The sequence below is a fragment of the Wolffia australiana genome, chromosome 3, assembly GCF_029677425.1.
Source record: "Wolffia australiana isolate 7733 chromosome 3, ASM2967742v1".
Lineage (NCBI taxonomy): Eukaryota > Viridiplantae > Streptophyta > Magnoliopsida > Alismatales > Araceae > Wolffia > Wolffia australiana.
This window is the reverse complement of record NC_135837.1, coordinates 1,227,280-1,238,962: the sequence shown is the minus strand read 5'-3', so window position 1 is coordinate 1,238,962 and position 11,683 is coordinate 1,227,280. Positions and strand designations below refer to the sequence as shown.

At 37.5% G+C, this 11,683-nt stretch overlaps 1 protein-coding gene across 2 annotated transcripts; it reads right to left on the bottom strand.

Moving 5' to 3' along the window:
• Window positions 1-7,291: 7,291 nt before the first annotated feature.
• On the bottom strand, window positions 7,292-10,495 carry LOC144700553 (hypersensitive-induced response protein 1-like). Of its 2 annotated transcripts, none has more exons than XM_078571984.1 (5): window positions 10,277-10,495; window positions 9,367-9,557; window positions 8,692-8,812; window positions 8,422-8,610; window positions 7,292-7,799 (listed from the first exon to the last, which is right to left on the bottom strand). In XM_078571984.1, the coding sequence occupies exons 2-5, from the start codon at window positions 9,553-9,555 to the stop codon at window positions 7,441-7,443; spliced, it is 858 nt and encodes a 285-aa protein (XP_078428110.1). In that variant the 5' UTR covers window positions 9,556-9,557; window positions 10,277-10,495; the 3' UTR covers window positions 7,292-7,440. The 2 variants fall into 2 exon arrangements, with proteins under 2 accessions (XP_078428110.1, XP_078428109.1); XM_078571983.1 differs by having other exon boundaries at window positions 9,367-9,562; window positions 10,277-10,494.
• Between the last annotated feature and the right edge of the window lie 1,188 nt (window positions 10,496-11,683).

The window sequence follows — 11,683 nt, the reverse complement described above, 5'->3', positions numbered from 1 at the left end:
ATCAATAATAAGGAACATTATTTATAATGCATCCACCAAGAAATTGGTGTATTATTTTCCTGCACACCATATGATTCCATCATTAAATGTAAATGGACCGAATGATATTATTACTTTGATATTTTTCTAGGAATTTTGCAAGGATTTAAGGAGAAAATTCATTAGATTGCATTGTGAGCTCTTACTCCTATATTAATGCCTTATTAATTTTCAGATGATAACATACTGATTATTACAAAAATAATATGAAAGTTTTGTAGAATTATTTAATATGAAATGAACATACATGCATTTTATCTAGCATGCAATACGTTTTTGGTTTTTCAAAACATTCAGAAATTTTTTTAAAAATATTTCTAAGCATAAATTTATATCAATTATATTTTTGAAATCTCTAAGTTATTTAATTTTTAGTTCATTTTGGGATTTTTCTCTTGGGGGTTAGTTTTAAGTTTGCCACATGCTGCAATCTGAATAATTTGAAGTTTGGCCAATGTTGGCAACATTCAATGACCTACTGTACACAATAGTTTATTTCTCCAATTATTTCTAGCAATATGGCATTACAAATTGCAATACCACTATGGGAGAATAATGAGATAACTTTCCTTTTATTATTGATTCACAGGGAGAGGTGGCAGTAAGAAACACATGTTGATATTATTACATTAAATGTAAATGAATGAGTGATGGCGCGGATCTGGCCGATCCCCAAGGGACGTCTTCAGAGATGCCACCACCGTCAACAGCATCACCACTAGATCGTGTTCAGCCCGATCGGTGAGCCAAGGTGACAGCGCAGACGCCTGGATTCAGGTATTCTAGATGAAGGCGCACTGCATTCGTTTTTCATTTTTTTCATCCTTTTCACTTGTATTCATGTTTTTGTCCATGTTTCCTTTCGGTTTCCCGTCCTCAAATACCGTCAGTGATGGGGAGAGAGACTTTGGATTTTTGCCTCCTCTTCCACCTCCCTCCTGCCCCTCACGTCCCATTCTCCCCTTTCCTTTTCTTTTCTTTTCCCTTTTCCTTGTGTTGTAATGGGGGGAAGTCAAGTCTATAAGGACTTCCCCTTAATTGGGCCTCACTCCCTCTGTTATAGCACTGCTCGGGGCCCATTCACGTCCCCCTTATAAGGGAAGGGATGGGCGACCTAGCCTTCGGGACTTGTTTTTGTTAAAAGAATTGTGTTGAAAGAGAGCATGTCCCGTCCTGGCAGAAGAAGGAGAAGCTTGGAGGAAGGTGGATCAGAAGAGGAGAAAAAAAACCAGAGAGAAGAAGAGGGGCCACGATCACTCGACTACCGTCGCGTCCCCCCCTCTCCCTACAGGGTTTCTCTTGCAACCGCGTGGTGCAACTCAATGTCATTTCCCTTTTTTTGACGTCGCCCACGTCGCGCGACGGCGAGCGCAGGTGTGCAGAAGCACTTGGTCCATTCCTCTCCCGAGTGGGACCTCTTGGGTGCACCAGAAGACACATGAGTGTCCCCACTACGGCCTGGCCAAGAACCCGGCACCCCCTACGAGCCGTTGCCTGTCGATCAGGACACCCAGGCTGCCGGCCGCATCATGTTGACCGGGAACTGCGTTGACCGCGCTCTTGGTCGACCCGAGTGAGAGGGTATGACCTCCTTGATTGGGATTTGCCCTAGATGAGGGGCTACTTGAACCAGCTGGGCTCGTAATTGCCCCTGAACGGGTTCTCCGGATCCAGGCGACGGTCAAACTGGATCCACCCCACCGATGTTCCCTCTGACCAAGCCCCTACTTTGGACGGGAATCTGTCTGGTCAATCTTCCCCCCATCAGAGATACCGCCCAATTGTTGCTGCCACCTCAATCCATCCCGTTTATCCGCTCCAGCCCACGGCTGTCATACTTCGCCGGTCCCGTTCTTCGGCACCTCCCGCCACCAACATCGCCCGCGATTGATCCCGACGCAATGACGTAGGAGATTCTGGCATGTAGACATCATCTCCCTGCCTGCCCGTCCCTTATTTTCTGCAGTATATCTTTTGATTGCCTCCACCGCGCTTGGGTTAGATATAGGTGAGGGATACAGGTTGAGCGTGAACTATGACAATCTTGAGTGTCTCTTGGTACGAGTCAGGCCTGCTTGTCACGTGTGGGTCCCTGCGGGTTAATTCTGTTCAGCGCTGTAGTCGTCCTCGTCCCTCCTGTTGAGGCTCAAGAGGTCAACCTTTCCATTACCAGGCGACTCTCTCGGATTCGGAAGTTGGCATCTGTTGTTAATCGGCACTTGCACGTACAAAATTTAGTCGCATCATGCATTGCATCATGGAGTATTACCCACTTAGGGTCACACGTCGGATGATGACCCCGTCGACATTCGATACCCCTAGCTCGGTACCAAACCATCATATTAGGTGCTGACTGGTCGATGTCCTAGACGACGTCCGACATCAATGAGACATACACAAATTAGCTTGAAAACAAGTAGTCGTGAAAAATGCATCATCCATTTCTTGAAACGTTAAAAGGCATGCATGTGCAAATGAACGGTTGAAATGCTGCTTCAAAGGTTAAAATGCTTCTTAAAAGGTTAAAACTGGAGCTTTCTTGAAAGGAAAAAAAGTAATGATTAAGGCTTAATGGATTTTAGTAAAATGCCTAAGTACGTGTGTTGCTGATGATTCAAAGTGGATTATACAAATCCAAGAATTAAATTACTTTAAACTTAATTATTCATATCAGAGAATATTAATATGATGATAAATGAGTGTATATGCTTTTAACAATGCATTTGACACAGGGTTGGATGGTCATAATATTTATGACATGTTGATAACCGGGTCTTAACATATTTATGTTTATAAAAAAAAATGTAAATAAAAAATATTCATGATGAAACATGATGGCAAACATAAACTTCTTTTCCTACTTAACATATTTATATCCAAATTAATGGATTATTTTAAAATAACTTAAAAATATATAAATAAAATTAAATATTTTAAATAGTTGAAAGAATATGGTTTTGCTTACCAAAAATTATTTTTTTATGATTGTTTCGATTTTAAAATATATAGAAAATTAAATTATTGAATTTAGCTTTTATTGTGGGAAAAGTTATATTTCTTCCAAATCAAACCACTTATTTTATATATCATATTAAATTCATCTGACTGCTGAGCTTGTGAATCCATATAGGCAGATCAAGCCATTTAATTCTGAAACCCATATAGGCAGATGAAACCCTAATTTTGAAGCACCATAAATAGAAATCTTATGTATAAAGTTATAGACTATTTTTTTCAAATTTACACACCATGTAACATCATCCCATTTCCACAGGGCTTTGTATCATATTTATTAGTGCATGACTGAGGAAACTACAAGGATAAGGGATTATGCCTTACAATTCAAACCGTCAACGAGCTTGGTTTGAATATCATAATTATGCCATTTTGGCTAATCATTTTTTTATTTTTTTAAACTAAAAAATTATTAATATGTAAACAAAATCCATAGGGTCTAGAATAATGCCATTTGACGGATGTTAAATGAAGTTACAAGGAGAAAATGGTTCTAACGGGATTTTGAGCAACACCTCAGGCTTGATTTCCATCAACGACAGTAAGAAATCCTATAAGATGTATAAAAAAGATTAAGTTTTTCTGCCCTATCATTTAACACATTCCCTGGGTAGGTAGGATGAATTTCAGATACCGATCTAGATTAGAGTATAAAAGTTTTATAGGATCTAATTCAACCCACTTTAAGTAACACTAGGACCATGATGGTGAAAGGTATAAGTTGGACATGAATGTTTGATTGATCTACATATTACAATGACACATTGGGGACCCAACAGGTGGCTTAACAAAGGGTGAGAAGTTTGATTCCAATGGGAGACACAGTTACTTGTTTTAGACATCTTAGGCTAATCCTTAATGCTGTTTGGGAGTATCCGTCCTGAGGTGATGATCTGCCCTAACTATGTTTCTGTGAATGGTCCCCAAGAAAATCAGTTGGAAATAAGGCTGAACAAGGATACCAAGAAGGAAAAGGTTGATGAAGTTCTGTCGTTCTCAATCCCCAATGTATTCCATGCAACAACATTGCTTGACCTACTTCAACTTGGCCCCCAAATTCTTCTTCTTAAGTCCCCAAAGCCATAACCTAACTAACCACAAAGATCTATCAAGAACAGTATAATTCTGAACAATATGTATTTTCATCAGCAGAACTTAGTATATAATCACTCAAGTACTTCTCAAGACAACAGCTAATTTAATGTATTTTAATAAGTATTTTTAGGTCAGAATTTTATTATTCAGAAATAATAATTTTCAATTATAATTATGACTTCCATACAAAAAATACCTCCCTAATTGTGGGTGTTCTTTATTCAAAACATCTTCTCGTCCACATTTATGTTTTGATGAAACTCATTGATTTGGTGCTTAAACCTTAAATCTCTTCTACATTTCTCGACAAAGTGAGACAATTCCACCTGGTATAGTTTCATAACACGAAACAAACAACTGTTGATTCAGATAAAATTTTTAAATGGAATAAAATAAATCTTCAGAGGACAAGCTTTCCACATTCTTTGTCAACCATTCGATTCCTCTAAGTTCAAACCCCTGTATGTGTTTCAAAACTCAACCGAAATATGTGATTCTAAGTTCTATGGATTTTTATAGATGTTAGAAACACTTTATAAGTTGAACAAAATGTCAAAATCAATATAAAAGTTATGTTAAAGATCTCAATTTATCACAAGGTCGAGGACTGTAAAATTTGGAGGCAAATCTTCTTTCCTTTGAATCTTGAACAACCTTGCACCAAAAACCATGATTCTAAACTCAATTTTCTTGGATTGATGTTAGAAAATAATCTCCTCAAGAATAAATGCTGAAAAACGGCTTGGAAATTACTTTATGGAGTGAAAGATCTCTCTAGCTTTTGGACTGGAATTTTGAAAGGGCAAGGAGAATGGGAAGTTTGAAAGTAGGGCCCAAAACTTAATATATGGATTTGGACATTCAAAATGGCACAATGTTACTTTTTTAACTGTCCAACATGATGTATTGGTTTTGATTAAATAATATAAAACAGTAATCCTATTAATTTTGAATTTAATATTTAATATTTTTCATAAGTTCAAAATACCTCACAACTGTTAAGAGTTAAAGCTAGCTGTTATGAACAATTTCAGCTTTAAAAAAATCTGAAAATTTCAGGCATGTTTGCTAGAGAATTTTAATCAAGATATAATCATTGGATAATAATACTTTCATGTAATTAATCTTGATTAAATCATCAATAAATTGAGCCTTATATAACCGAAGGTAGTAAGTAGGAAATTTGACGAAGCTACTAAACCAATGAAATGAGTTCTAATAGACAAATATTTGAACAGTGGTGAAGAATTTGTTTATCTTAATGCATAATAACATCTAAGTCCTAAATCAATGATTTGTCTTGTTCTGTGTAGGATCAAACTAAATAGCATTTTAATATAACTATGGATGGCGATTTGATATTCACTTATAATTAGTCAACTAGTTGACTAAGGACCCATTATCCTTGATCACAATCCCTATTCAAACATGCAATAATCTCAACATTCATCAAAAAACATATTAAACCGTTTTATTAGAATGCTCTTAAAGCTTAACATTAAAATTTTAACCGGTTTTATTAATAAACTCACATATAAACCAAAAATTTAGTTAAGTAATAGGGCAACAAGGTGATAGAATGACAGCTCTGGCTAATATGTCATCATGTGATGGGGTGCATGGTACATAGCATAGGCCTACCAGTAGATATGGTAGAGCATTGTGGACTCCTTAAGTGCATAAAATGCTTGAATCCATAATTTGAATTCCCTTGACTAACACTTTAAGTCACTAAGCTGATAACAAATTTCAGGACAACATTATTTACCAATTGATTTAATTGATTATTTCAAGAGATATTGGTTGATAATCATCATTATTAACTCATATTGAAATTAAAAAGTAATAATCTGTGCAATCATCAGAAACAGTTATCAAATGGGGGCTGGTTCTTTTACTTCGAAAAAATTTCAATTTCTTTCCCACTGGGTGAAGGCTTCCTCCAATGGCCTATCAAAGATCGAGTTCGTGTGCCTGGGATGGCTTTCATAATTTGTAGTTTCAGGAGGCACTGGGCCTTCAGTTGAAAGCCCACATCATTTATAATGTTTATAATATTTTACGAAGACACCAAAGCCAATAAAAAAAATTACTTTGAAAAAGCCATTCCCTAGTGCTTTAGGCATCGCTTGAAAACTTAATAATGGCAAATTGTAGTCTAAATATGATGGTCCATCACAAAACTATGAGAAATCGGTTGGGAATTTAATGATATATGTTGCGTGGGCTGAAGGCTTATCTTTAGTTGAAATATAATATATTGAGAAATTAATAATTTTCTGAAGTAATGTGGATGACATGTAATGATCTAGTATATTAGAAATATTATAGTAATACATTAATGGTATTAGTATGCATGAAACCTCTGTTCTCACTAAAGTTTTCCATTATTTCAGGCTTACTCTGACGTAAAATGAGAGCTATTTGAAGGCATCCATCTAAAATTTCATCGAACAGTTGTAACATATGATGCACCTGTCTTGATATAGATTCCGTGATTTATAAAAAAATAGAAGTAGTTTCCATTTTTTTGAGAAATGTATAGTCATCGATTGAAGCCGTCAAATGTATATTACTCCATAATTACCAGACCATTCAAAAACAAATTGAAATGCGGCAATATGAAACTATAAGATTGATGGAACCACAAAACTATAGGCATTCTCTTGAGGACGAGAAATCACACACATGGATGAGAAATGCTTTTCTTCCGGTTATAACAATTCATCAAATTAGCGAGGGTCCTCCCATTACCAGTATGAAAAATACTTTTGTATTTAGTTTCTTTGATAATTCCAATGAGAGTTTTCACAATCTGCATTCCGTGAGGATACAGAGTATTTATTAAGTCACTATACGCGTAAAAATCATGCTTTGCAATATCATATCATTGACAACTCGTATGAGAACACTCCCATTACATATTAAAACATTCTGGAATCCTTATTTTTGAAGTATATATCATTTCTCCAAACATTATTTACTTCCTTCTCCTGTAATATCTTCTTTCACGCCCGTTCTCATTTTTTATGTTCCCCGTTTCCCTCCGAGTTTTGCTTCAACGTTATATACCATGGGCTCATTAATTTTTTTGGGCTACTCCCCCTTATTTCCTTCTTTACCCTTGTGAAAAAGAAGAGGATTTTTGGAATTGAACCAACTCAACAATTGAGACGAATAGGAGGGTAGAGAGACATTATTCTGCAAGCACATTATTTTACACAAGAGAGGGCAATTTAAAGGAGGGGATGCCCAACAGAGAAAACCATACAAGCAGGCATACGCAAACATCTAGTTGCTAGAGGAGGCCTGAAGAAGACCGTTGCGGATCTGGGTTGCAACATCCTGAACAGCGCCGGGGCCGTGTGGAATAAACACGGCAGAGGACTTTGACGCTGCGCCGATCTCTTTCATGGTATCAAAGTACTGTGTAATCAACACCATGTCCATCACGTCCTTTGCGGTTGTTCCAGGAACGTTAACGGAAAATCCTATAACGCTTTCTCTAAGCCCGTCTACTATGGCCTGGCGTTGACGGGCAACCCCAAGTCCAGCGAGATACTTAGACTCAGCCTCCCCCTCTGCTCGTTTTATCTGTAGTATCTTCTCCGCCTCTGCCTTCTCGTTTGCCGCCATCCTCAGCCTTTGAGCTGCATCGTGAAGAAAATATTTAAGAATAGTTTCTCAAGTTGATAAGAAACTGCTTGATAGAGACCAATTAAAGTTATAAACGAATAAATATGTCAGTTTCTAGAGGTGGTACATCTTTTTTTCCTTTAGTGAGAGGGATGAGCTCAGTGAGGTCGCCGACAGGAGGTGGACGAAATTATCGAGAAGAGTTCAGACTAATTCATTGCGTCAATGAATAATAGTTTTAAATGAATAAAGAAATTTCCTTTTCGAGGTAAGAGAGTTTTTTTATTGAGATGGAAGAGTTCAACAAGATCGCAAAGAGGAGATGGTAGAAATGATTGAGAAGAATTCAGATGAATTTCCTAACTCAATGAATCAAAGATGTAAAAAATAAAACATATTAATTATGAATAATGTTTCATCATTTTCTTCCTCCCAAGAGAATAAACTTTTTATTGTGAGGAAGGAGTATAATGAAGTCACAAAGAGGAGTGGGTAAAAATCAATGAGAAGAATTCAGATTAATTTCGCGCGTGAACGTATCAAAATTATGGAAAAGAGTAAATTCGTTAATTTCTATTACTGTTTGAGAATTTTCTTCTGGAGGTAAGAATTTTTTTTTATTTAGTTGCACTTTACCGGCATTGATTTCATTCATGGCCCGCTTGACGTGCTCGTCAGGTTCTATGTCGACGATGAGAGTCTGCACAATCTCAAACCCATAGTTTGACATGGCTTTCTCAAGTTCCTCCTCAACTGCTCTTGCTATTTCGTTCTTTTGCTCGAACACATCGTCCAGATCAAGCCTCGGAACGCTTGCCCGAATTACTGAGACAAAAAATAAAAACATTGTGAAATTTTTATTTGATTACAAATAAATATTAGAATAATCAACCAAAGAGTTCTCACCATCAAAAACATAAGCTTGGATTTGGTTTCTCGTATTGCTCAGTTTGTAGAACGCGTCGTTCGCGCTTTTGCTTAGAGCACGATATTGGATGGAGGCGACCACGTTTACGAACACATTATCCTGCAAGAACCTCACATCACGAAGGACTTGGATTTCATAATAATTAAAAAGTTTATTTTCTTGAAATAACTATAAATCATGGATAGATCGAGATCCTCAAAACTATGAATTAGACCTGAGCGGATTGAAGTAATTCATTAATTTCTTATCAAGACAGTTAAAACCGTGATTGCATATTATAAAGCCAATTTAAATATCAATTGCAGTAATTCATTAATTTCTTATCAAGACATTGAAAACCGTGATCGCATATTATAAAGCCAATGTACATATCAATTGAAGTGATTCATACGTTTATTATGGGATTAAGGCATTTAAATAAGTGGGGTCTTTTTGTATGGATAGAACTCCGTTTTAAATGATAAGGCATAATAGGAATTGGACTCAAGATCCTGAAGCTGCCCTCTTAAGCCCAAATCTGGTTAACATAATCAAAATAATGGAACCACTTCCATTGAGTTGTAAATGATAGCTTTATAATATGCAATTATAGGTACCATAGTCTGTATTAGAAATTATTTCGACATATATTTAGGGCAGATAGAGTTAATTACCTTAGTTTTTGTCTCGCATTTCACGTCCAGTTGCTGCAAGCGAAGGGTGAGGCGACCGGCGACTCGCACACCCAAGAACCAGGGTAAGAAGTGGCAGCCTGGCTGTAGAACCTCCTCGTATTTTCCAAATCTCTCGGTAACAGCCACAGTAGACTGATCCACTTGAACACAGCACAGCAGATTGCCCATGTCTAATCTGGGAAAGAAATCTCGTCAATGAAAATTTTTGCTGATAATCTCTGTTACTTGTTCGTGGGTTTTACAAGCTTATGGGTAAACGACGCCACGAAAAGCCTAGAATTAGATCCGGTTAGCCCAAATAATCTCTATCATTGTTATCGAAGAGATGTCAAATATCCAATGAACAATTCCGATAATCAACAATTCAATGATCGACTGGCGAAGACTTTCGGTTCGCGTCTCTAAATTGTTCCTGGCTCTTCAAAGACTGTATACGATTTTGCGAAAACCCTAAACATTAAATCTGGGGGGTCGAAATTTGTTATTTTTATTTCAGGGAATGAAGATTCAATGAAAAAACCCGGTTATCGGAAATTAAAACAGAATTTGGCAGAAATCGTGGCGCAAATATCTTAAAATTCTTGTTGGTTCTTCTAAGATTGCGTGTAGAACAACGCTACGAAATCCCTACAATTAATTCCGATGTCAATTAAATGAAGAATTCCGAGCATCAACTATTCAATTAACAATTGGCACAAAGTTGGGGCAGGTATCGGAAACTCTTTCTTGATTGTTCAAACTCTCGGCGTAGGACGACGCTAAGAAACCAAAGAATTATCTTTATTTCAGGGAACGGAGTGGGAAATTCCGATAACAAGTCCGACCATCAACAGCATTAAATAAAGGAATTATTTCTCTTCGAAAACGAGAAATTAGAACAGTAACTAACCTCTTCGACTCGTCGAACTGAAGGACGAAAGAACAGAGCCGATATCCTGAAGAGGAAGATGCCAACGTATATGTACTACGGAATCAACTTAAGAAGGATAATATCAAAGGTCAAACGATGACGTTATCGTTACTTAATTCTTTCACATTACTTCAACTATGGGGCAAGTCGTTGACTTCTTGTTACGTAGATTCCAAGGTGAAGTTTTCAATCGCCGGAGAAATTTATGACAGTTTTCCGCGTACTGCCCCGGTTTTAAACAGGAAGAATATCCCGAAACGATAAGTACGGGGGAGGCCCGTTTCTTCACTCGAAACTTCGTGGTACAGAATACTACGAAAAGATGTGTGTAATGGGCGAAAGAGACTTGAGACCAATGATGAAGCTATTGTGAGATAGAGGGAGAGACCGAGACAGAGTGAGCTAGAGAGAATGAAGAAGAATAATAAAGAGAGATAGAGAGAAGAGATAGGTAAAGAGAAGAAGATGTACAGAAAGAAATAGAAAGCGAGAGAGAGAGCAGTGGAAAGAGCAACAGACAGAGAGAGAAAGGGAGAGAGAGAAATAAGAAGAGATAAAGCGAGAGAGATGGAAAGAAAAAGAGAGAGAGAGAGACAGATCGAGAGAAGGAGTAAAAGGGAGAGAGAGAGAAGTAAAGAGAAAAAGAACGAAGGTATTGAGGAAGAGAAAGAGAGAGAGAGAGAGATAGAGACAGAAAAAGAGAAAGAAGGAGATAAAGAGAGAGAGATGGAGGGAGAGAGAGAGAGGTATAGAGGAGAGATAGAGGGAGAGAGAAGAGGGGTATAGAGAAAGAGAAAGAGGGAGATAGAGGAAGAGAAAGAGGACAAAGAGAAAGAAAGAGAAAGAGAAAGAGAAAGGGAGATAGAGAGAGAAAGGATAAGCGAAAGAGAGAAGGAGACGGATAGAGACGGAAATAGACAAAACGATTGTCGTAAGTTCGTAACAGTGAAATGGCGAAAGAAAGTCAGGATGAGACGCCGAAGGAAGCTTCGCACCAGCTCGTGTGGAATTTGGGGGGGGAAAAAACCGAAATGAGAGGGTAGACCACGGAAACGTGTTCGGTTGTGCACCTTCCAACTTTATCAGATATTTTCATGGAAATTCAGCTGTTCTTGCACTGGCCACGCTACTTGTCCATTGGAATCGGCAGGTAGGATCAATTGACGGGACCCTCTCAGCCAAGTGTCTGCTCCACTACTTCAGGTCACTCTCCCAGTAATCAGCCCATTTCTGATTATACGTTCAGTTAAAATAATTACAAATGTAGAAGAAATAGAATAAAAAGTTGTAGTATACGCACTTACAACAACAATAAACTCTAAATGTGTATAACGACTGTAACATGAATATTTATCAGAATTCCTGAATAAGTAAATGTTCACTCAG